Consider the following 26,781-nt stretch of genomic DNA (forward strand, 5'->3'; position numbering starts at 1 on the left):
ATATTATGGTCACTCTTCCCCAAGGGGCCTCGCACAACGAGATTGCTAATTAATCCTCTCTCATTACACAACACCCAGTCTAAGATGGCCTCCCCCCTAGTTGGTTCCTCGACATATTGGTCTAAAAAACCATCCCTTATGCACTCCAGGAAATCCTCCTCCACCGTATTGCTTCCAGTTTGGTTAACCCAATCTATGTGCATATTAAAGTCACCCATTATAACTGCTGCACCTTTATTGCACGCACCCCTAATTTCATGTTTGATGCCCTCCCCAACATCACCACTACTGTTTGGAGGTCTGTACACAACTCCCACTAACGTTTTTTGCCCTTTGGTATTCTGCAGCTCTACCCAGATAGATTTCACATCATCCAAACTAATGTCCTTCCGAACTATTGCCTTAATTTGCTCCTCAACCAGCAATGCTACCCCACCTCCTTTTCCTTTTATTCTATCTTTCCTGAATGTTGCCTCACCAATACCCTGTATAACTGTAGCAAGACTTCCCTGCTTTTATACTCCATCCCCTTTGCAATAAAGGCCAAGATTCCATTGGCCTTCCTGATCACTTGCTGTACCTGCATAGTATCCGTTTGTGTTTCATGCACAAATACCCCCAGGTCCCGCTGTACTGCAGCATTTTGCAATCTTTCTCCATTTAAATAATAACTTGTTCTTTGATTTTTTTCTGCCAAAGTGCATGACCTCACATTTTCCAACATTGTACTCCATCTGCCAAATTTTTGCCCGCTCACTTAGCCTGTCTATGTCCTTTTGCAGATTTTTTGTGTCCTCCTCACACATTGCTTTTCCTCCCATCTTTGTATCATCAGCAAACTTGGCTACGTTACACTCAGTCCCTTCTTCCAAGTCGTTAATATAGATTGTAAATAGTTGGGGTCCCAGCACTGATCCCTGCGGCACCCCACTAATTACTGATTGCCAACCCGAGAATGAACCATTTATCCCGACTCTCTGTTTTCTGTTCGTTAGCCAATCCTCTATCCATGCTAATATATTACCTCCAACCCCGTGAACTGTTATCTTTTGCAATAACCTTTTATGTGGCACCTTGTCAAATGCCTTCTGGAAGTCCAAATACACCACATCCACTGGTTCCCCTTTATCCACCCTGTTCGTTACATCCTCGAAGAATTCCAATAAATTTGTCAAACATGACTTCCCCTTCATAAATCCATGCTGACTCTGCCTGATCGAATTTTGCTTTTCCAAATGTCCTGCTACTGCTTCTTTGATAAATAGACTCCAACATTTTCCCAACCATAGATGTTCGGCTATCTTCCTGCAGTCTACAACTTTCTTCTTCATTATCAACCACACAGCCAATTTTTGTATCACCTGCAAACTTCTTAATCATAACCCCCACATTCAAGTCCAAGTCATTGATATATACCACAAAAAGTAAGGAACCTAGTACTGAGCCCTACGGGAACCCCACTGGAAACAGCCTTCCAGTCACAAAAACACCCATCGACCGTTACCCTTTGCTTCGTGCCTCTGAGCCAATTTTGGATCCAACTTGCCACTTTGCCTTGGATCCTATAGGTTTACTTTTGTGACCAGTCTACCATGTGGGACCTTATCAAAAGCCTTGCTAAAATCCATATACTACATCAAACACACTACCCTCATTGACCGTCTTTGTTACCTCCTCAAAAAATCCAATCAAGTTAGTCAGACACGATCTTTCCTGAAGAAATCCATGCTGACTGTCCTAAATTAATCCGTGTCTTTCTAAATGAAAATTTATCCTGTCCCTCAGAATTTTTTCCAATAATTTTCCCACCACCAAGATTAGGCTGACTAGCCTGTAATTACTCGGTCTATCCCTTTCTCCCTTTTTAAACAAAGGTACAACGTTAACAGTCCTCCAGTCCTCCGTCACCGCACCTGTAGCCAGAGAGTATTGGGAAATGGTGGTCAGAGCCTCTGCTTTTTACTCTCTTGCTTCTCTTAACAGCTTGGGATACATTTCATCTAGGCCTGGGGATTTATCCACTTTCAAAGATGCTAAGTCTCTTAATACTTCCTCTCTCACTATGTTTATTTCATCTAATATTTCGCACTCGTCCTCCCTGATTGCAATGTCTGTATCGTCCCTCTCTTTTGTGGAAACAGACGCAAAGTATTAATCAAGAACCATACCTACGTCTTCCGCCTCTACACACAGATTAACTTTATGGTCTCGAATAGGCCCTACTCTTTCTTTAGTTATCCTCTTGCTCTTAATGTCTTAATGTATTTCAAAAACATCTTTGGATTTTCCTTGATTTTACTTGCCAATATTTTTTCATGCTCTCTCTTTGCTTTCCTAATTTACTTTTTAATTTCACCCCTGCACTTTCTATACTCCGCTAGGGATTTTGCAGTATTGAACCCTCGGTATCTGTCATAAGCTTCCCTTTTTTCTTTATCCTACCCTGTATGCCCCTCGGCATCCAGGGGGCTCTGGATTTGTTAGTCACACTCTTTTTCTTTAAGGGAACATACTTGCTCTGAACCCTCACTATCTCCTCCTTGAATGCCCCCTACTGCGCTGGCACTGGGCTCAATTTTCCCCAAAGCATTTTTTTGGCGTGCCTGAAGAGTTACGCCCAATTTTTTGGGGCCCAAGTACGGCAAAAAAAAATTTTTTTAAGTTTTCCCGTTCGATTTGTTCATTTTGGCGTGACGTAACCTGACCTTTAGTTTTGGGGATGGAGCCTTGATCTGCACCAAAAAGATCAGGCTGCCATGGTAACCAGGGACACAATGCGAGCTGAGGCTGCAAAGTGAAGCATACAGCCAGCTCCCAACACATTAAAAGAATTGAAAAACACATAGCAGCAACTTACCTCCAACCCTGCCTGAAGGGCTTGCCGGTCTGGTCCCATTTTTGGTCCCCAGTCTCCCGGTCCTCTCTCTCTCTCTCTCTCTCTCTCACACTCTCCGGGAACCGAGAATGGGACCGGACTGTGTGTGTGAACCGGGGACCGAGAATGGGACCGGACAGCCTTCGGGCGGGGTTGGAGGTAAGTTGCTGCTATGTATTTTTCAAATCTTTCACTGTGTTCAGGCATCTGCTGTGCCGCTTTCCTCACCTGTGTCGATTTCCTTAACTCTAGGGAAAGTTTTTCTGAAGAGGCCACATACGCTGGCCTAATCAGAACTGGAGTAACTCTCAGCTGGCCAAACTTCCCTCAATGGCCAGAAGTGGCGTAGGTGGCTGGGTATGTCCCATTTGGCTGAAAAGAAAACTGACTTTAAAAAATCGTAACCGAGTTACACTGGTGCAAATTGATTGGGAAAACTGTTTTTTCAACTTAGGCCAAAAAGAGCAGCCTGCTTCAAAAAAACAGCGCAAATTACTGGGGAAAATTGAGCTCGCTGATTTACCTTCAAGTAGATGTTTCCAGTCCAATTTGGCTAAATCACATCTCAGCTTAATAAAATTAGCTTTTCCCCCCAATTGAGAACTTTTATTTCTGGTCTATCTTTGTCCTTTTCCATAACTACCCTAAATCTAACTGAATTATGATCACCACCATCAAAATGCTCTCCTAGTGATACCCCTTCCACTCGCCTAACTTCATTCCCTAAAACTAAGTCCAGAGCCGCCTCCTTTCTTGTTGGGCTTGCTACGTACTGGCTAAAAAAGTTCTCCTGAATGCATTTTAAGAATTCTGCTCCCTCTATACCTTACACCTTAATTCTATAACAATCAATATTAGGGTAGTTGAAATCCCCTATTTATTTTGCACTTCTCAGAAATGTGCCTACATATTTGCTCTTCTATCTCACTCTGACAGTTTAGGGGTCTATATTACACTCCCAGCAGTGTGATTGCCCCTTTTTTGTTCTTCAGTTCAACCCATATGGCTTCATTTAATGATCCTTCTAACATATCATCCATCCTCACAGGTGTCATTCTTTCTTTAATCAATATTGCGACCCCTCTCCATTTTTATCCCCCTCTCCATCTCGTCTGAAAACACTGTTACCAGGAATGTTGAGCTGCCATTCCTGCCCTTTTTTCAGTCATGTCTCAGTAATAGCTATAATATCATACTCTCAAGTGTCTATCTGTGCTCTCAGCTCATCTGCCTTATTCCCTAGACTCCTTGTATTGCAGTACTGTCAAACTTCCTTGTTGTCTATTTTCTAGCCTTTGTTTCCTCTGCCTTCCAAACTCGCTTACTAATTTTCTGCCTTCCATTTCCAGCTTTTCTTCTTTCCCTTCTGAATCTACTCTCAGGTTCCCATCCCCCGTCAAGCTTGTTTACACCCTCCTGAACAGCATGAGCAAACCCTCGCCGCGAGGATATTGGTCCCCGCCCTGTTGAGGTGCAACCCGTCCGGCTTGTACAGGTCCCACCTCCCCAGAAATGGTTCCAATGCCTCAGGAATCTAAAGCCCTCCCTCCTGCCCATCTCTCCAGCAATGCATTCCTCCTATTTCAGCACTCACTAGCACTTGGGAGTAATCCGGAGATTACTACCTTTGAGGTCCTGCTTTTTAATTTCTTTCCTACCTCCCTAAAATCTGCCTCTAGGACCTCATCCCTCTTTCTACCTATGTCATTGGTGCCAATATGGACCACGACCTCTGGCTGTTCACCCTCTCACCCCAGAATGTCCTGCGGCCATTCAGTGACATCCTTGACGCTGGCACCAGGGAGGCCACATACCATCCCGGAGTCACATCTGCGGCCGCAGGAGCGCCTGTCTGTTCCCCTAACTGTCGAATCCCCTACCACTATTGCTCTTGCACTCTTCTTCCTCCCCCTCCTGTGCAGCTGAGCCACCCATGGTGCCGTGGACTTGGCTCTGGCTGCCCTCACCAGTACTCAGAACTGAAAGCCAGTTAGTGAGCGAGATGCACACAGGGGACCCCTGCCCTAACTCCTTGGTACTTCCTGTATGTCTGCCAGTCACCCAATCCCTCTCTGCATGCACACTCTTAAGCTGCGGGGTGTCCACCTCCTGAAACGTGCTATCCACAAAGTTCTCGGCCTGGCGGATGCACTGCAGTGATGCCTCCTGCTGCTCAAAACTCCAAAATGCGGAGCTCAAGCTGCTCTAGTTGGCGACACTTTCCGTACACATGGTCATCCAGTCCACGAGAAGCATCCAGGACTTCCCACAGGGCACAGGATGTGCATTCCATGGGACTGAGCTGCCCTGCCATGCCTCAGATTATTAACCAAAAGTTTTAGTATACCCCTCTGCCCTAACTTACAGAGAAAAGACAACAGTGATACTCACCAACCAATCACCTATCTGCTGTGACGACCCTCCTTGATTTTTTGTTTTTTTGTTCTCTCTCTCCATGAAGTCCCTGATCTTCAAGTACTGCCATGGGATCTTTAACATCAACCAGAACATATAAATGGTACCTTATTTTAAGTAGGTTGTCCAAAGTACAGCAGATGGGCCAAATGCAGCTTGTGGGCAATATGGACCACCAAGGTAGTTCAGTCCTATTTGTGCTTATATTCCTTATTTGCTGGTTTGATGTGTTTGAATTCTGAGAGCCTGGGGGCTTAGACAGGGCTGTTCTTGGTACTCTTGGCTCATTGGTAGATATAGTCTACATCAGAACACCAAGGCCTGTTAGTAACTTCAACTCAAAATATATTTAAAAAATAATAGAATAATTGATTTAAACTTTGTATGTGGCTCCTTTAAACTCTCTTCTATGCACCTAATGTCTACGAATACAAAAAGCGGAACACTCCTGAACGCCTCATCTAATTGAAGGCACCCCTAACAATAACGCACTCTCTCAGTACTGTACTGAAATCATAGAATCATAGAATGGCTACAGCACAGAAGGAGGCCATTCGGCCCCTCGAGTCCATGACAGTTCTCTGCAAGAGCAGTTCAACCACTCCCCTGCCCTTTCCCTGTAGCCCTGCAAATCTTTTTCCTTCAGGTACTTATCCAATTCCCTTTTGAAAGCCACGATGGAGTCTGCCTCCATCACCCTTTCAGGCAGTGCATCCAGATCCAAACCACTCGACGATTAAAAAAGATTTTCCTCATGTTGCCTTTGGTTCTTTTGCCAATCACCTTAAATCTGTGTCCTCTGATTCACGTCCCCTCTGCCAATGGGAACAGTTTCTCTTTATCTACTCTGTCTAGACCCCTCATGATTTTGATTACCTCTATCAAATCTCCTCTCAAACTTCTCTGCTCCAAGAAGAACAACCCCAGCTTCTATCCAAATAAGTGAAGTCCCTCATCCCTGGAACCATTCTTGTAAATCTTTCTGCATCCTCTCTAAGGCCTTCACATTCTTCCTAAACTGCAGTGCCCAGAATTGGACACAATACTCCAGTGTTTTATAACTTTCCTTGTTTTTGTACTTTATGGGGCCAAAATTTAGCCTCCCGATAAGGCATGTTACCGCTGGAAAGCAACGGCCACGCGGCGGTATCAAACGACTGCCGATTTGTAGTGGAATAGCTGCTGCTCACGAAATTCCCCTCGGTGGTTTTTCCGATGGTCCCCACTTCCGCCCCGCTGCTGCCAGACCCTCCAAAGTGGGTCATCAAATCGCGCACCGCTGATGTCCTGCCTCACAAGAAAAATTCACCTCGGAAAATTTTCCAGCCGCCGCTCGGTACCCCAGACAGTTTTTTCTGTTGATGCGCTGTGTTTGTTGTGTGTAAAATGGCAGCGCGGCCTCCATTAAAGGGGAGGGCGCACTGCCGCCATCTTATTTTTTTTTGTCGACTGATTGCCAGGTTGGCCCGGCACTTATGCCCCCGGTTTCGGCTGGGCTGCCAACAGGCAGTCTCGCAGCCTCTCTTGGGTGCCAGGCCACTGGCCCGGCCGAAACCCTCCCCGGTGGCCCAGTAAAAGCTGCAAAGCTCACAGCGGCCCTCTCCTTTAACTGAAGGGGAGAGACATGTTGATGCGCCAGTGCGATGACGTCACCAGCCTGGCGCTGCTGACTGACAGCGGCGGACACTCCGCCCACCCCCAACTTCCGCCCCCATTGTGACTGACTTTTGCCCCGCTCAAAGAAAAACGACAAAGAGCTGAATTTCGCAAGATGGACTATCGCATCCATTGCAGCAGCCTAAACACAAGAAAAACGGGGTGAATTTCGACCCCTATGCCTCAATTTATGAAGCCCAGGATTCCATATGCTTTTTTAACTGCTTTCACAACCTGCCCTGCCACATTCAATGATTTGTGCACATATACCCCCAGGTCTCTCTGTTCATGCACCTGCTTTAGAATTGAACCCTTTAGTTTGTATTGCCTCTCCTTGTTCTTCCTACCAAAATGTATCACTTCACACTTTTCTGCATTAAATTTCATCGGCCACATGTCCGCCCATTTCACCAATCTGTCTATGTCTTCTTGAAGTCTATCACTATACCTCCTCACTGTTCACTGTACTTCCAAGTTTTGTGTCATCTGCAAATTTTGAAATTGTGCCCTGTACACCCAAGTCCAAGTCATTATATCAAGAAAAGCAGTGGTCCTAATACTGACCCCTGGGGAACACCACTGTACACCTTCCTCCAGTCTGAAAAAAAGCCATTCATCACTATTCTCTGTTTCCTGTCACTTAGCCAATTTCATATCCATGCTGCCACTGTCCCTTTTATTCCATGGGCTTCAACTTTGCTGGAAAGCCTATTATGTGGCACTTTATCAAACGCCTTTTCGAAATACATATACATCACATCAACCATACTGCCCTCATTAACCCTCTCTGTTAGCTCATCAAAAAACTGGATCAAGTTAGTTAAACAGAACCGACAACAACTAGCTTGTGCAGCATCATTGGCCCTTCCCTTTAGGCGAGGGAACCAGCCTCCATGATGAAAGAGTGCCACTTGAAATTGTTTTGCGCTCTGCCGCTACTGCCATGCTCTCAGACTTTAACGCCTTAAGAGAAGTGGTTAGCACTTGATTTAGCGCTCCACTTCCCTCTTGGAGTGCTGAAACTGAATTTCGCGGGAGGCGAGAATGATTAGCGCTTGGCACTAATTTTTCAACTTTTAGAGCTAGACTTTCCACTTTTGTGCAGATCTGCCAAAAATGGACGTTATTTCCAGCGTGTGCAGTAAAAATGGTTATTTGAGATCGCCGGATTATCGCCCATTTTCAAAACCCTAACTTTCCATTTTTGAAAATGGGCATTACTGCGAGTGATCTGAAATGGGCGTTAGCATAACATTTTTTTGACCTTCTGCCATAACGTGTCGTCGACCATAGCAACGGCATAGCAACGCTCTTTTCCCACGTTTCAGGAGGTCAAGGGTTATCATTACATGCGCTTAAGAGACAAAGAGAATGGGAGCAGAGAGGGATTGAACGCGTGTGTGGGTGTGGTGTGTGCTTCGTTGGCTATTGTGGGAGGCACGAGGGAGATTTCACCAGCAACAAAAAGTCTACTAAGCACAAAGAAGGTAGTTGGCACCGAGTTTTTGTGGAAAAAATATTTAACATGTAAGGGATTGAGGAAGCGAACCAGCACGCTGTGGAGACTGAGGACACAGGCGAAAGCAGTGAGCTGGGAGAGGAACAATTGGGAGAACGCAAAAGAGCAACGAGGTTCTCGGACAAGACAAATGCTTCCCTCATGCAGGAGGTCGAGTCACGCTGGGGTCAATTGACCCAGGGAGGGCGTGGGAAGCCCACTCCAAAGGCCTACCAAAAGATATGGGCCAAGATAGCCGAGGTGGTCTCATTGACAACCAACGAGATGCGTGAGAGCAACCAATGCCACAAGTGCTGGAACGACCTTGTCGGATCCGCCAAAGTAAGCATTACATTTATTTACATGTACTTATATATTTATAGAATTGGAATTGTAAATGTAATGAGTGATTAAAATCACATGTGCTGTCTTGCACTTATACCGGGAAGGTTGTACTCAAAGCCTGCGGTCATGGTGTACGTCTAAAGAATGATAATTTTCATTATGATTACATCTGCCAGTTATGTGTTGTATCAGTCTCTCTGACAGTACCTAGCAATGATCTCATGCAATGATCTCATGCCATGTCGTGCTGTTACATTTTACAGAAGAAGCTTTCGAGGAATAGGGCTGAACACCGACGAATGGGTGGGGGGCCACCAGTCATCATCGACCTCACCGACATTGAGGAGCGGGTGCTGGCATTAGTGGGGACCCACCCCGGGTTGGCCACACAAGCAGCAGCAGAGCCTGATGTGATGCTACGTGAGTGAAGTATACACCATTGCGTGATGTAAAGTCAATAGATGCAACACCCACTCATATCCGACCAATATTACATGATAGATGAATCATAAAATTCTTCTCTAAATATTGATGTCCTCATGAGAATCATTGCAATGCAGAATTTGGTGATGGTCATGAAATGTGATGTCTGTGATGATCTTGATAACGATGTTGCTTTTGTCGTGCATATGCTGTGTGTAGCGCTGGACTCACCTTGTGACGCTAACAGCCCCTTCTCCTCTAATAACCTCATTTATGTTTTGCAGCTCAGCCAGCAGTGCGGCCCCATGCAAGAACACCGAGCCCAGAAGGTGGGGGCGCGGGGACGGACTTGCCGGACTCTCCTCCATCTGGTGCTGAGGAGCACCGATTCTCACCCGTGCATCTGCTGGGTCCCTTCTCAATGGATAACAGTGCCAACTTCAAGGAGCCTGCATCCCCAACCTCCATAATCCACCGATGACATCTAGTGCTCCTGCGGCCATTCCCACAACCACCGTGGAGGTACCAAGCCCAAGCACCTTGCCACAGGGCTCCCCAGGTATCTTCAGGACAGCGCCGACCAAGCACAGGTTGCTTCGATGCGGCAGGTCTACTCCACGAGTGGCAGATCTGAGTGGGGACATGGTACACTTGTCCAGGAGGAGTGTTGACATAGATCAGCAGATCCAACAGACAATGGGGGGCATATCCCTCCTGCTGGCCAGCATAGCCACCACCATGACGGAGTATGTGCCATGGATGGCAGAGGCCCTGGAGCTGATAGCCAGGAACACTAGTGGCAGAGGTCCCCCAGTGGTCCCGGAGCGCAGCACTGCACCCTAAGGTGCCGCACCCCCATTGCGAATGACACATGAGAGCCAGGAGGAAGATCTTGCTTCTGGCCCAGAGGACATTCCCACCTCGGGACCATCCTCTCCCGTTATCATCCAAGCAGCGGTTCTGCAGTCATCCCCCCCAATGAAGCTGCGCCTGAGGAGCTCCTCAGCCAGGCAGCTTGGAGTGAGGAGGGGAAGGGGAAGGGATAGAGGTGGGGAGGAGAAGCGGGAGGGAAGGAAAGTGATGTGCATGGCCGCACGTGTTGTCTTAGCCATATTTTTATGTTACTAGTGCTATTTTGATGGGAGGGTCAGGGGGAAGGGACGAGAGGGCTACCTTGCTGGTTTGCATTTGTGTCCTGTGTTGCTGGAAATGGTGACCAATCGAATGATGTAAATGTGATAAATTTGTTGTGGGGTGGGGTGGGGTGTTTTTTAGTTATAATTATGATTTCAGACAAATGATCGGATTAAATGTTTTTTATTTAACATAACTTTGTTGCGCATTGTCTCAGATACCTGCACCATTACACACTGGTGATTCCTTAACATGAAAGGGTATAATTACACTTAACTTGAGTCAACTTAAACTTTAACAGTCACCAAGGTGATGCACACCATTGATGTATGACCTGCACACCCAGCAGTGTTGCACCTTTGTAAATACCACCAACATTCTTTCAAGCAAAGCACTCATTTATGAGCTGCTGACGTAAGAGTCTTGCAGCTATGTAGCCACCACGGGCTCTTTCCTGCAGTCTAGAGGGGGGGTTGGGGGCATGGTTTCATCGTCAGCCTGATTGTCTGGCCCGAGGTCAACGTCCACCTCCTCGTCCTCCTCTTCCTTTCTCTCCTGAGGTGGACCATCAGTCCCTTCTGGCAATTCTTGTCCCCTCCTTATAGCCAAGTTGTGCAGCATTGAGCACAACACCACAAATTGAGCTACCTGCTCAGGGTGGTATTGTAACTCGTCTCCTCGGTTGTCCAGGCATCTAAAGCGCTGCTTAAGCACTGCAATGGTTTTCTCCATGATATTGCGAGTGTCTCTGTGACTCTCGTTGTATCGCCTCTCGGATTCGGTGTGGGTGTCACGCAGGTGGGTCATCAGCCAGGTGGCGAGGCCATATCCTTTGTCACCAACCATCCAGCATTGACCTTGTGGTTGACTGGTAAACATGTCAGATACAACGCTCTCATGCAGGATGTGAGCATCATGGATGCTGCCTGGAAATTTAGCATTCACTGCCATAATAATTTGCTGGTGGTCGACAACGAGTTGTACATTCAGGGAGTGGAATCCCTTGCGGTTCCTAAAAACCTCTGCATCCTGAAAAGGTGCGTGCATGGTGATGTGCGTAAGTCTATTGCTCCCTGCACCTTGGGGAAGTTAGCAATTCGGTAGAATCCTAAAGCCCTCTCAGTCTGAGCCTCCCTGGTCATAGGGAAGCTGATAAAGTCCATCCTGCATGCATACAGGGCTTCAGTGACCTGTCTAATGCAGCAATGTGTGGCATACTGAGATATAGCACCAATGTCACCAGCTGAGGCCTGAAAGGAACCCGATATGTAGAACCAAAGTACCGCGGTGACCATGACCTCGACCGTGCGGTCCTGATGGTGCTAGCAGGCTGCAGATCTCCCCTGATGAGCTAGCATATCTCATTGATAACCTGCTTGTGGAAGCGCAGTGTCCTAAGGCAGGTGTTATTGGACAAGTTGAGGTAAGACCGCTTCTCCCTGTAAGTGCGGGGGGTGTAAGGTCTGGCCCTCCTCATCAGTCTGGCACGTCTTAGATTGGGCACATAATGCTGTTGAATATATCTTCTGCCATCTCTAGTCTGCAGCATGTGCATACTCATCAAGACAGGCTGAGAAATGACAGGCCCCATTCCAATAACTATCTGTATTCCACCGATTGTTTACAAACAATAAATGTCCCCACTAAGACACCTAAAGTAAATTCCAATCATCCACAGTATAATAAGATGTTTGTTCAGATGTTCACATTACCTTAAAAGAACTCCATAGTACATCCAAACTCCTCTGAAGTTGAAGCAGAGCAGCCTTTTAAATGAAGCGACCTGCGATTTAGAAAATGGCGTCCACACCGCTGTGGTTAGTTCAGGTGAGAGCAATTTTTACACAGTGGTTTTTTCGGCGAGTGATATTGTCGACGAGATGTGTGCCAGGTGCCGAAAGTAAAGCTGGGCGATTTTCTGGGCGTTAGTTTCGGTAAATGTGATCTTTACGACAAAGAACAGTGGCCGGGCAGTGTTATTAAATCTCGGCGTTAATTACGTGCCAAAAGTAATGCTGGCCGATATTATGGGCGTTGGTTTCGCCCATTCTGATCTTTCCGCCCAAAAAAAGTGGGCGGGCGGTATTATTTTTTATTGCCGTTACGTAGATGCCGAAAGTAACGCTCGGCATGACCGAGAAATGGTCGTTAGTTTCCATTTTGTGGCTAAATGGGCGATATATGGGCATTATACCTCATTTCAACATTAAAATGGACGTTAAGTGGACAGTATGCATGCAAAAATAATGGAAAATCTAGCTCTTAAAGTTTTAGCACCCCAAACGGGGTTATACCGAATTTCTTACCCTCTAACTCTTTCGCCATATCGGGAGCTCTGGCCTTAGTTACCCTATCGTCTCTCCTCGTGGGAATGTATATCGACTGTACCCAAAGTATTTCCTGTTTAAAGGCAGCCCATTGATGGATTACAGTTTTATCTGCCAATCTTTGATTCCAATTTACCTGGGCCAGATCCGTTCTCAACCCACTGAAATTTGCCTTCCTCCAATTAAGTATTTTTAATCTAGATTTCTCCCTGTCCTTTTCCATAGCTAGGGTAACTAAACTTCTGATACCATGATCACTTTTCTCTAAATGTTCTCCTTCTGACACTTGCTCCACTTGACCCACCTCATTCCCCAGAACCAGATCCAGCAATGCCTCCTTCCTCATCGGGCCAGAAATGTATTGATCAAGAAAGTTCACCTGAACACACTTCAGACATTCTTCCCCCTCTCTGCCCTTTACAGCTTATATTCTTGTATGGGGCTCTGAACCAAACTGCCAGCCTATTTGTCGCATTCAAATACTTAAAATAAATGACAATTGATGATTAACTAATAAATACAGAAGTCACCATCGAGGGCACAATTGGAAGCTCCAATCTCCTGTATCATGGGTAGCAGGTCTATGCTCACAACTCTTCATAGCTATGATTTGCCATCTAGCTCCTACCAACAAAAAAGGGGTTGCAAGTCAACAATTAAGTGATGTGCCTCAGACCTCACTTGTATATCAATTAGTGGTCAGTGATGCAGAGGCATCAGCGGTAGTCTAGGACCAGATGATCTAGCCGACCTCTCAATCTGGGATAAATACAAGTGTGGGAGACCAGAGGAAAAGGAGAGAAAATGCTTTTTCTTTGAAAGAAAATAGAAAATAATAGTTGCTTGAGAATGATGGCAAAGCAATAATCTAATGAGAGCTCAACAATTTTATTAGCCCCACACTAGCTATAACCATTCGGTTCATTTATCACATTTACTCCTTGGTATCTGTTGGTACTGAATATATTTTTATATTATACTCATAAAAAACAATATTGAGGTGGGTCTTAATCTTTACTAGTTGGGTGTTAAGTAGAACCTGGGTGGAGCAGAAAGGGGCATTTGGCAAGGAGGATTGCATGCCACTTACAGAACCCACCAGATTTTCATTTAATTTACTTAAATGGAAGGAAAAATCAGATGGATTCTATTACCTGAATGTAATCCACCCTGTAAGATGTTCAGCTCTGCTCTCCATCAAGTCGATACTTAATGCCCAGGCCATAAAGATGAAAATCTAACCAATATTCTCTCCTTCCTTATTATTGTTACCCCATCCATAGTGTCCCTGGACTTGAGATCTATTACTCTCGATGTGGTTTTTGAAACAATCTTTAGAAAGGTGCATGAGCAGTCTGTAGGGACTGTCCTAATCCTACCCTCCTCCCACAGTCCTTTGTAGCAAAACACCCAGACTTTTTTGTGCTTGACCATAAAGGCACAGCTGAGATCAAGAACTTGCAATGAAAGCACCTGGATACATTCTCGCAAAAGCCCACCATGCACTAGAGCTCTGACAGGTTGCATTACTCACACTACATATATTAATTTCACGTGGGGGATTATTGTGTTTTTGCCTACTGGTATCAACTGTCAGTGTCATCCTTGATATGTGATGATTTTGAGAAAATTAGTGATTGATATTAGTCAGATTTAATAAGGAAACTATAGTTGATTACCATTTAATTGTGTATACATTTGATATCACAAAGGTTAGAACCGTGACCGTTAGTTATGGGATGTAACATCACATTTTTCAGTGTATTGTAACAAAGCTACACTTGGAAGATTAAAGCACAGCAGAAGAGTAGCTTCAAAGCAGCTTCAGTTGATAATATGAGGTAGAAATTAGTCTGGACTTGTTATCAGGCCACCTAAAAAATGGGCCCCACGAATTTAGCAGTGGGATTAACACCTGTGCAAACTGATCGCAGGCCATCCCACAGTCTGAGAAATGAGTGCAACACATACCAATTTCTACCCTTATAGTCCTGTTTGTAAATCCAGAGGCAGCATCTTCTAAAACCAGCTGGGAACTACCTCGAGTGTCTGTTCCATATTATGACATTCCCAACATCAACATCAGCTGGTTAAAGTAAATGGATAAAACATGACTTCATTGAGGCTTCAAAGAGATCAGAGGAGCATGCATTGAAGAGTTGTTTTTTTGAAGTTAGGAGCTGCTGCAAATAAATTAGGGAAAGTTTTCTATCCAACTTACTTGGATTGAGATGAAAAGTAATATGCCAGCCCGAATTGCTACCTATATCAGCTTCTCCTCATCCCCATACATTTATTTCAAATCCACCAAACATTGGGCTCAATTTTCCCCAATGACGTTTTTGGCGTATTGCCAGACTTACGCCCGTTTTGTTTGGCCCCAACTACACCAAAAAAATAAGTAGCAAATTTCCCCGTTCTATTTTTTGAAATTGGCGCCGCGCAGCCTGTCCTGTAGCTTCGGGGGATGGGGGGTGGAGCCAAATGTCTGTACCGAAAAAATGATGCTCCCCCTTCTGCGCATGCGCGAGGAAAAAAAGGACGCTTGTGGTGTGATTGCTATGGGCGCGCATGCCCAGTACACCTCCCGGTCTGCATTCGGCCATTTTTAAAGAGCCAGTTGCGTATGAGAACTTTAATAGGAGCTGCAATACAAGATGCAACGCGGCTCAAGGACCAAGAATTTCTCACAGGATGAAGTGGAGGCACTAGTTACTGTAATTGAGGCCAGATGGCACGAGCTGGACACCAGCAGAGGTCACATAAAAGTTTCACCAAAAGAAATGAAGAAATGCTGGAGCCAACTTGCAAAAGATTACTGTGCAATGGTGACCATCCCGAGGTCTGGAGGCCAGTGCAAAAAGAAGTGGCAGGACCTTGGTCAAGTAGTTAGTGTAAGTAATATTTTCATTTATTCAATGGAATTGCAATTGTAAATGTAACCAGCTGTATATGTCCCACTCAGCAGAAAGACACCCTCCCTAAAAGGTTATGTTTTCATCTTTGCAGAGGAAAGTGGCCCACAACAAATGGGAAAGAACTCGAACAGGTGGGTTTTCTACTACCAACTGCTGCTGCCTCATGATGGCTAAGTTATGCAGCATGCAGCACACAACAGTGAACTGACCAACAATCTAAGGGGAATATTGCAAATACCAAGTTGTCAGCTTGGGCAGTGGAGGGACTGCAATTGTCCTCAGAAACTCTGGGCTAGGAAGGGGGTTCCTGCTTTTGATCAGTAGCCAGTGATTCCCAGTGGAAAATCCATGTGTATGGAAGTTGGGTGAGCCCATAATTGAACTAATCTGTGATTCCTCCCCTTCTTCCCCCACCTCATTAGTTGAATGGCCAGATGGATGCTCGCTGTCTGGGTTTATGTTTGAAGGATGGTTACTTGATGTATTAGCAATGCATTAGGATTGAGGGGAGAATGGTGAAAAAAATAATAACTTGTATCCAGTAGAATGCAATACTATCTATAACTGTAAGAACCATAATGTTAATGTTTTCTGTCTCCCTTATCTTTGATTGATAAGGTAATCCTCTATCCTACAGCAGCATAGAAACAACAATGAAGAGGATCAGCGAGATATGTCTTTATCTTTTCTACTCTCTCATTTTTTGCTGTTGGTTATGGCCTTCTTTTTTCCACTCCGCTAAATCCAGGAATTGCTCTGATGCCCTCTACCCCAATGGTAGCACCTCTATCAGAAACGATAGCACTTAGATACTTGCCTGTGGTACATTTTCAGGAGAAGTGATTTAATCACTTCCTTACTGAATTGTGTTTGTATGAATAATGTTGAGCTCCTGAGGGTAGGATCTCTGGTGAAACGCCATAATTTATTTTTCAGTGTACAGTCTATAAACTTTATCCACTAAAGTTACAAAACTTGATGTAAAATCACCACAGACCTCAACAATTTTGCAAAATACCTTGAGTTTTCATTTTTTTATTTCTCAAGGTTTCCTGGGAATTTTTCAGAAGTTATTTTGGATATTTGAAAAATAGGTAAAAATCAGAGGGGTAAAATTCTTACTCTATTGAAAGAACATGAAGGCCGATAAATCCCCAGGGCCTGATGGACTGCATCCCAGAGTACTTAAGGAGGTGGCCTTGGAAATAGTGGATGCGTTGACAGTCATTTTCCAACATTCCATTGACTCTGGATCAGTTCCTATGGAGTGGAGGGTAGCCAATGTAACCCCACTTTTTAAAAAAGGAGGGAGAGAGAAAATAGCCTGACATCGGTAGTGGGTAAAATGATGGAATCAATTATTAAGGATGTCATAGCAGTGCATTTGGAAAGAGGTGACATGATAGGTCCAAGTCAGCATGGATTTGTGAAAGGGAAATCATGCTTGACAAATCTTCTGGAATTTTTTGAGGATGTTTCCAGTAGAGTGGATAAGGGAGAACCAGTTGATGTGGTATATTTGGACTTTCAGAAGGCGTTCGACAAGGTCCCACACAAGAGATTGATGTGCAAAGTTAGAGCACATGGGATTGGGGGTAGTGTACTGACATGGATTGAGAACTGGTTGTCAGACAGGAAGCAAAGAGTAGGAGTAAATGGGTACTTTTCAGAATGGCAGGCAGTGACTAGTGGGGTACCGCAAGGTTCTGTGCTGGGGCCCCAGCTGTTTACACTGTACATTAATGATTTAGATGAGGGGATTAAATGTAGTATCTCCAAATTTGCGGATGACACTAAGTTGGGTGGCAGTGTGAGCTGCGAGGAGGATGCTGTGAGGCTGCAGAGCGACTTGGATAGGTTAGGTGAGTGGGCAAATGCATGGCAGATGAAGTATAATGTGGATAAATGTGAGGTTATCCACTTTGGTGGTAAAAACAGAGAGACAGACTATTATCTGAATGGTGACAGATTAGGAAAAGGGGAGGTGCAAAGAGACCTGGGTGTCATGGTACATCAGTCATTGAAGGTTGGCATGCAGGTGCAGCAGGCGGTTAAGAAAGCAAATGGCATGTTGGCCTTCATAGCAAGGGGATTTGAGTACAGGGGCAGGGAGGTGTTGCTACAGTTGTACAGGGCATTGGTGAGGCCACACCTGGAGTATTGTGTACAGTTTTGGTCTCCTAACCTGAGGAAGGACATTCTTGCTATTGAGGGAGTGCAGCGAAGGTTCACCAGACTGATTCCCGGGATGGCGGGACTGACCTATCAAGAAAGACTGGATCAACTGGGCTTGTATTCACTGGAGTTCAGAAGAATGAGAGGGGACCTCATAGAAACATATAAAATTCTGACGGGGTTAGACAGGTTAGATGCAGGAAGAATGTTCCCAATGTTGGGGAAGTCCAGAACCAGGGGTCACAGTCTAAGGATAAGGGGTAAGCCATTTAGGACCGAGATGCGGAGGAACTTCTTCACCCAGAGAGTGGTGAACCTGTGGAATTCTCTACCACAGAAAGTTGTTGAGGCCAATTCACTAAATATATTCAAAAAGGAGTTAGATGAGGTCCTTACTGCTAGGGGGATCAAGGGGTATGGCGAGAAAGCAGGAATGGGGTACTGAAGTTGAATGTTCAGCCATGAACTCATTGAATGGCGGTGCAGGCTAGAAGGGCCGAATGGCCTACTCCTGCACCTATTTTCTATGTTTCTATGTTTCTATGTATCATCAGTACCCATTCTCAGTGTGCTCTCTGTATGTGTAAAAGGCAAAAGTATTACTCTAGGACGCCTTAATAATTGGATTACAGAGCGGGATGAGAGAGGGTGATTTTTTGGGAAACCAAAGCAACATTTGCAGTTCAAATCCAGAATGTGTTTTTAATTGAAAGACAAGCCAGAAAGTGAACCAGCTGCAAGTCAGAAAAATAATAGTCTTGGAGAAGCAGTAATTTTTCATTAAAAACTGAAAGTTTGGAGCCTTAATATTAGTTGACGATGTTATTTTCTAACATGCTATACTGTGGATTTCAACATTACCCATAGAAACAAAAAAAAATTAAACATAGATTAGTCATGTTACTCCTGTGCTGACTGACCACTTTATAGGCCCCAAGTTTACACATGATTTGCTCCTGATTTTTAGGAGCAACTGGTGTAGAACGGAGTATCTTAGAAATCGGAATTCTCCACATTTAGTTTTCTGCAGTTCTAGTCAGGTAGAACAGTTTCACTTTGGAACAGAATTTTTTTTCAAAAGGGGGCGTGTCCAGTTACTGACACCTGATTTGAAAGTTTCCACAGTGAAAACGTACTCCAAACTAACTTAGAATGGAGTAAGTGAAGATTTTTGTACGCTTGAAAAAACCTTGTCTACACTTTAAAAAATCAGGCGCAGGTTACAAATTAGGTGTAGGGAACGAGGTGAGGGGGGGAGGGGGGGAAGGGAAGTCATTAAATTCTACAATCAATCCTTAGTTATACTTATACAAATATTATACAAATAAATCCAACCTGAATAAAAATTTAATAAGCAAAGAAAAGATTAAATAAACCATGCTCCTACCTGTGTGAAAGTGCTTCAGGCAGGCCTTTCAGGCAGCGGTGTGGCGTCAGTGTCTCGACGGCATGGCAGGCAGCAAGCAGCCTTCGAGCTGAGCTGCGGTGCTTGAGGCAGGCCTTCATTCCCCGCGAAGATGCAGCACCCGGACGGACTTGAGGCCATTCGGCCATGGGATTGCAGCGGCGTCAGTGGCTGGCCGGGAGCCGAAGAATGAACACAGGACACACGCAGCTGCAGATTTAAAATTCTTTAGGCCGTTCGGCCATGCTTATGGGGCGGCGTCAGTGGCTCGAAGGCAGCCGAAGAATCAGGAGCGGAGGTGAGGCCATTCGGCCATGAGATTGCAGCGGCGTCAGTGGCTGGTCAGGAGCCGAAGAACGAACAGCAGCAGCCTTCGAAATGTGAGGGGGACTGACTGAGGCCATTTGGACAGGGAGAGGCAGCCACATCGACATCTTTATATTCAAATTTGCAGAATGGGTGCACCACATATTATGCAATGGTTTGCTTCCTCATGCAAGAAATTCTTTGTTCTTGGTAGAAGTTGATCCATTGCAAAGTTGAATTGGCACTTTTATTTCTCCAAACACACAGTCCTTAATTTGCAGGCACCGGTTCTGCAAGTTTAGCAGTGAAAAGCTGAACTCACTGATTTCAGCAGGTGATTTATTCAGCAGTGCTGCTAAAAACACTCCCTCACACACAGAAATATCAAGAAAATTAAAATACAAGCCTTTGCAGTGGTCCAAGAAACAAATCTTCACTTTTTCTGCAGCACTTTTAAAAATGGCCGAGTGCCAATGTTTACTTCAGACTGCGCGTGCGCGAACGCTCCAACGCGCACGCGCAGGGTTGCCGGCACCAAGAAGCCTCATTTCAATTGTACCCGCCCCCTCCTACTTACAAAATCAGCGCGAGTGGTAGGCTCCGCCCCCTGTGCGCCGCGCCAAGCAGACATCGAGCTCCAAAAAGCTCGAGAATACTGCAGTTTTTTTCCGGCGCCATTTTCGGCGCGAAAAACAGGCGCCCAGCTCTGAGGTGCGCCTTTTTCGCCACGTGTGGAAACTTGGGGCCATGATGTGTATTTTTGTTTTCACAGTAATACCTTTACAACTGTTCTTACATGCAAGCAACTGAATAAAACTGATAACTAATTTCAATTGTGCTCCCACAATGCTTCATTTTAATGCAAGGCTGCAGAAAAAGTTGCTATCAAAGCTCACAAAACAAGCTACCTGTCAATTCTGCGCTTTTAGCTGTTGTGTTACTCCCTATCCTGACACTGTACATCATTCCCAGTTCAATGCAACCATACATCATGTTCAAGTTTAGATGCACTTCATCTTTCTCACAAGTTCACTATTTTGAAAAATAGTGCAGTTTATTTGTGTTTTTTTAACAACTACATAGGGTATTTTTACATCATTTGTTTAAACAGCATAATGGCACATTTGATTTTGCCATTGAAATCTTTTTTCTATAACAACTCAGTATCTGTACTGTGATGAAACTCCAAAGTACACCTAGTTTCATCTGTTAGTTGAACAATAGATATTAGCTGAAATGTGTAATTCAATCATTCAGCATGACAGGAAGATGATAACCCACAAGTTGATGATGGTGGCAGGCTTTAGTCAAGGCATAAGCCTTTTTACAATGAATTCATGTACCTGAATACTGTTACTTAAAGTACGCCATATTTTAAACATTCACAGTTGTATATGGAGTTCATTTAAACATTGTATATGAAGTTCATGTTTAGTCTGCAGGATATTACTGGCCAGGTTTTTATAATGATTTTTTTTTCTCCTCCTAAGATCACTATCTCTTAAGTTTTGCTAATCAAATCTCATTGCTCTTTTAGATCTTGTAGCTTGTAAAATATAATTAAGTGTAACAGCTAGAGTTATTCAATTATCATAGTTTCCCACATATTGGAGTACCTGTCCACCCTTTAGCCCCGAGAGGCGCTGACAGTGTGTAATCCAATTAGTACACACTGCAGTCCGGGGTCATCTGTCAGTTTACACTTTGACAAGAGTGCCCGATTGCTTCAAGTTAAAAATTCTGATACGCGTGACTGTTGCCAGGCAACATGCACATGTATTGAAATAACATTGTCGGCACTAACTTCGATTTTGGGGGGAATAATGTTCCAGACTGTTGAGAAAGGGAGGAAAACAAATTTCGTGTGCAAAGTCAAAGTTTTTAAACATGAACATTTAAGTTTTGTTTATGTAAAAACACGTTTTCCATGTGGTTACATGAGCTGTCTGAACTGTCTCGTATTACCTTCCCCCAGCTTAGAGGCCGCTTCGTTTCCGAAAGAGGTCTCACCGTATTTCTGGATCCCATTTGTAACAGTTTCGCAAAATTACAAAGTGCAGCTTCATGAGTGGTTGGACTCAAAAGGTCCAGTTCGCTAAAAAAAAAAACTGAGGGTATAACTTCCCTTTTATAAATTATGTCACGGGTCTTACTTTGCATTTCACTTTAGAATTGCAAACCTATTTTCAAAGTTGCAAACTCGGTAAACTGTCCAGCAAGGACGAGTGATGCCTGTTCAAATGCATAATGCACAAATGACTGTACCGTTCAATTGCATAAATGACTACCGTTTGCTCAACTCTCCATAAAGCACAAGTAACTATTGATGCCCTCGCCACAGCGCGGGTGGAAACTTTCAATGAAGCTTGTGCAAACGCCCGGCCCCAGCCGATCGCAGACACTTGGCGGCTGACCCGCGCCCATCGCCAGCTGTGGCCGGGCGCGCGGACCTTCGCAAGTGGCCGGAGACTGCGTTGCCTGGGCGACCGAAGACTGCCCCCCTCCCCCTCCCCCTCCCTCGGCCACTGCCCGGAGTTCAGCTCAACATCTCAACTCTCAGAACAATAATACTCACACCGCAATCTGACATCTACAAACGCCTCCAACCCAGGAAGATTTTTTAAAAACACAATGTTATCTTAAAAGTGAAGTGTCCACCCCGCCGGCCCTTTGCCGGCCCGCCGCTCTTTCGCGGTGACAGACCCCCTGACCTGAGCGGCTCCGTTTGCACCGCTTTATAAAGTGAGCAACGGTCTGTCTCTCGCTCTCCCGGTGACCGCGCCAACTTCGTGCCCGGGTTACCTTTTGGTCCACGATGGAACAGGCCATTTCCCGGACATGTGCGAGGGAGAAGTCGCTGCAGTCGAGGATGACGGGCTCTCTGCTCAGGCCGATCTGGATGTGGAAGGGGATGCCCTGGCCGGAGAGCCGCGGCGCTCCCGGGGACGGGGGCGAGCAGGGACTCGGCGAGCGGATCACTGGAGCCGCGTTCATCGGGGTGACAGCGCGGAGCCGGTCAGCGGCAAGCGCTCGCCCCTCTCCTCTCTCTGAACTTTGGGGGCCGCACTCTCCGGCTGCTCAGTAAGGCGGAAGATGGCGACAGGGGGGCTACTTTGGCTGAGACGGCAAACAGGAAGCGGTTGTGGGAGCGGGCGGCGAGAGCGGCGCCGGACAAGCCCGGGTCCCGCGGAGGCTGCTGCTGGCGCTGATGTCCCAGCGCCCAGCACCACACACTGACGGATGCCGCTCTGCTGCCTCCTGCCTTCCTTCGGCTGCTCCCATAGGTCGGAGGCGGACTCTGTCCTTTCCCCTTTTTTTCTTCACTTTCTATCTCTCTCGACTTAACTCTCTGGCCCTTTCTCTCTCTCTGCGTTCCTCTCTATCTCCGTGTCGATCTGTCTCTCTATCTGTGTGTGTCTCTCTAGGTCTCTCTATCACCGTGTCTCTGTCACTATCTGTCTCTCTATCTGTCTGTGTGTCACTATCTGTCTCTCTGTCTGTGTGTCACTATCTCTCTATCACTGTGTGTCTCTGTGCCACTTTCTATGTTTGTGTGTGTGTCTATCTCGGTGTGGGTCTCTATCACTGTTTGTCTATCTCCCAATCTCAATCTCTGTCACGCTAACTCTATATGTCTCTTGCTCCCTGCTTCCCTCCTTCTCGCAGCCATCAGATTATGTGATCAGGACACTTGTGACTTGGAGACCGCTGCACTCACACTGTCCTGGGAAAGGACAGTAGTGGGTGACGCCAGGAGCTCCCTCTCTAATTATCGCCTTTCCAGTTTGCCAATATTAGCATTGCAAATTCAGGGGGCAGGACTGGAGGTAGTGTAAGGCTATAATCAACATTTCTATAATGCATTCCGCCAAGCTGTCATTCTGAGGAGAATGTCTAACGCGGTTCCACCCCTTCCACTTTTACTTAGAACAATTGTTATTTTAATTACTATTCTTACAAATACTCCCAAAAGATTGTATCAAGACATCGAAAAGTGCCTCTCCACTCAGCATATCTTTGGAAACTAAGTTTGCAACGGTTCACCTACTCCCCTGCAGTAACCATTGCTCCAAGTGCGGTCTGTGATTGCAAAATCTTTCACTCCGTTATATCTCTGGGTCGTTTGTTGGATTGGGATGAGGAATGGGTGTGGTGGCCCAGCTCTGAGCCACACTGCCCTGTTGATTTATTTCAGAGTGGTGACTCTCTGCCTTCTGCAGCCTTTGGAGTGTCTTCCATCTCCCGTGTCTAAATCACTTACACTTACTTCATTTTTGCATCTGGGAAACCCTTGAAGAAAATGCCAATCGATTTTTGGAGGGAGCAAGTGTTCAATATTATTGGACCATCGTGAAATCTTTTCAGGCTTACCGAAAATAACTTTTATCAACTTTGTTTTTCAGTATGCATGAGTTTGACGTTTTACTGTCACCCGTATTAATTTAAAAATTGAGTGAAATCATAAATGTTATTTACCTTAATGTCCATTTAATTTAAATAAATCGAACAAAACACAGATTGCGCCTTGTGCCAATTGTGAAAATCATATCCCGTAATCCTACCGCAGATTATTTGAGGTTTAGATTTTCTAAATGCAGCAAATGTTTAATTAGGAGAGATCTCTATGTACTTCCCTGAGATAATGATAATATTTTGCCAAACATGAATATTAAGCTTGTAGACATGAGTGCTATTAAAGGAAAGACTGACAGGAAGGAATCCATGTTCGTGCATAAAAAGGAAACATCATCTGGAACTGGAGGTCCCGATCTTCCCACTTACATTACCTGACAATACCAGTTTATTGCAAATCCGTTTTAGCAATGGGTCTTGTGCTGAGCTCCTCCAATACATGACGTTCCCGAAGTCCTAATGCAAGGAATCACTGACCCCTCTATCCTGTAAGAAAACTAGGTATTACAGAGTTCGAACGTTTTCCGCAGTTGGCGTAATTGCTGTTTATTTTTCAGTCCTTTCATTTAAAGATTATGAATATATTCCAAACAAAATCGTTTCTATTTAAAATTGTTGGAAATAAATTGTCTTCCTTTCCTTTAAACATACTTAGCATGCTTCCTTTGCAGTATAAGTAAGTAATAGTGGAACTATAAACCGTCCTTCCATCATGTATGTTCTCATCCGAATAAATACATTTTATTTATTTTCGTAACTGTTTTACTTTTCCTATTCCACGCCCTGTTCTCGTCCGCAGATCAGACCTGCTGTGACTATCTGAATTGCTTGGGTCCTATTCCCAATGATCTGGTGCATCGAATCCCATTGTGTGGTATTGAGCCATACAGAACTGCAGAACCCAGGTTCAATTCTCCATCGATGTTGGGTTGTTGACCTTAACCTGGGATACTGGTTGGGGTGCTACAATTGGCCTCAGCACCTGGACTGAGGAGAGGATAATCAGGCAGAGTTCCTGCACCTAACGGTTATCCAGTGAATCTTTCTTTGATGTCGAGGTTGATTTACGTCAGAGACAGGCCAGGCGATATGTGTGCGCACTAGACCTGTGCAGCAGAGCAGGTCTCCAGTCGTCTTGGATAACCCTTACCACTGGATCAAGACCTAGCTCTTGTCAAGCCCGTATGGTGGCTGGTGTGCAACAGCCACCCCATGTTAAAAAAAAACAAGCACAGGCATCTTCTACCCTTCAACATGCAGTTTGGGACCTGGACTATCAGGTCCCTCATTGAAACACCTGTGAACTCATCCTTTTTTGGTGTGGAAGCAAGTCATCCTCGTTTCGAGGGACTGCCTATGATGATGATGATGATAACTGTAAAGTGCACCTGTGGATGTCAGATAAAGGCAGGTTGGCTGAGACACCATCTGTAATAGAATAGCCTTCTGACACTCACTGTCTCAGCTTACACATGAAGAATGGATACTTGAAAAGGTACTGCAGGGCTGCTGGTATTTGTGGAACTGTACCTCAGCCCGAGTCTGTGCCTTCAGAAAAGCAGGGGTGAAAATGGCATTCAGTTGAAACTTTGGATTTGAACTCGAGTCTCTAGCAATCTAGCATCATTATTACATGAGTACCCCAACCATCGGAACCTGCATCTTAGCTTATGAGTCATAAAGGCCACATAGTTCAGGATCACTGTAGCCATCTGTGACTGTTGTTACCACCTTGTGCAGGAATAAACCGAGAACCAAAGTTCTGCAACTTATGCTCAGTCCATGTTGTCAACATGAATGTATCCCCTGTGACGTGATCGTGCCCCATCACTAAATACTGAGACCTAACTAAACATATGTTCATCATTATAGTACCAGAATTGAAGCCTAACTGCAGATGCATTGCAGGCGTATTTAATGCAGACAAATGTAGACTTAATGGATTAATGCAGAATTTCTTGCAACAGGAATGCACAGTGGGAATTTGGGCTCGAGGTCAGTGCATCCATCCATATGGATAGAAATTCCCGTGGGGCATGCAATCACCATGGGCCACAAATTGCTGCAATGGCAGATTAGGCGACAAACAATATTAATTGGACTATCGTCAGACTGCTTGTTCAACATCCTGTACTGGATGAGCAAAAAGTTCCTCTAACTAAATATTGGGAAGATTGAAGCCATTGGCTGGAATTTTAACATCGCATCGGGTTGGGTGCATGCGGGCGGCATAGTGGGGCCAAAACCTTCTGCTCAGAGCAGCTTTCACTTGAAAGAGTCACGTGGGTTTCCCGGCCCTATTAAATGGTGCGGCTCTGATGATGTCAGCGATGACTCAATTCCAGCGCCCATATTTAAAGTAGCCTTGCACTGAACTCAGTCGAAGGTTTCCAGAGGAGGAAGGAAGGTGTGAAAGAAAGGCCACAGTTCATCTAAACATGGATAGCTAAAGGCAGAACGCTGCACCCAGGTTCTCTGATTCTTCCTTGCATACACTTGTGGAGGCTGTCAGAGGAGGCGGGAGCTCGGAGCAGCGCGAGTCCGGGGTCAGCGAGAGGCGTACCGGTGCAGCTGCAGGGAGAAGGCAAAAAAACAAAGGTGACGTCACAGCCTAGGGGGTAAGTGATTGGCTGGTGATTGGTGAGTAGTTTTTCTTTTTCTTCTTATATTGGTCAGTAACTTTTAACATTGTTATTACCAGTTTAAGTGTATCTAAGGGTTAAGACATGGCAGGAGAGCTCGGTCGGGTGTTGTGCTCCTCCTGTACCATGTGGGAACTCAGGGACACTTCCGGTGTCCCTGACGACTACGTGTGCGGGAAGTGTATCCGCCTCCAGCTCCTGACGGACCGCGTTGCGGAGTTGGAGCTGAGGGTGGATTTACTCTGGAGC

The 26,781-nt window shown here is 45.3% G+C and overlaps 1 protein-coding gene across 4 annotated transcripts in view; it reads right to left on the minus strand.

Annotated features, from left to right (window-relative positions):
* Positions 1 to 22,687, minus strand: part of prkd1 (protein kinase D1) — a 438,838-nt gene extending 416,151 nt beyond the window's left edge. For 2 of the 4 annotated variants that reach the window (XM_070879016.1, XM_070879015.1), the window contains exons 1-2: positions 22,280 to 22,687; positions 5,267 to 5,365 (exon numbers count right to left, since the gene is read on the minus strand). In XM_070879016.1, coding sequence (XP_070735117.1) covers positions 5,267 to 5,365; positions 22,280 to 22,471 — 291 coding nt within the window. In that variant the 5' untranslated portion in view covers positions 22,472 to 22,687. The remainder of the gene's footprint in view (positions 1 to 5,266; positions 5,366 to 22,279) is intronic. The other 2 variants (XM_070879019.1, XM_070879017.1) reach the window with 1 other exon arrangement.
* Between the last annotated feature and the right edge of the window lie 4,094 nt (positions 22,688 to 26,781).

Source organism: Pristiophorus japonicus, chromosome 4 (assembly GCF_044704955.1).
Source record: "Pristiophorus japonicus isolate sPriJap1 chromosome 4, sPriJap1.hap1, whole genome shotgun sequence".
Taxonomy (NCBI): domain Eukaryota; kingdom Metazoa; phylum Chordata; class Chondrichthyes; family Pristiophoridae; genus Pristiophorus; species Pristiophorus japonicus.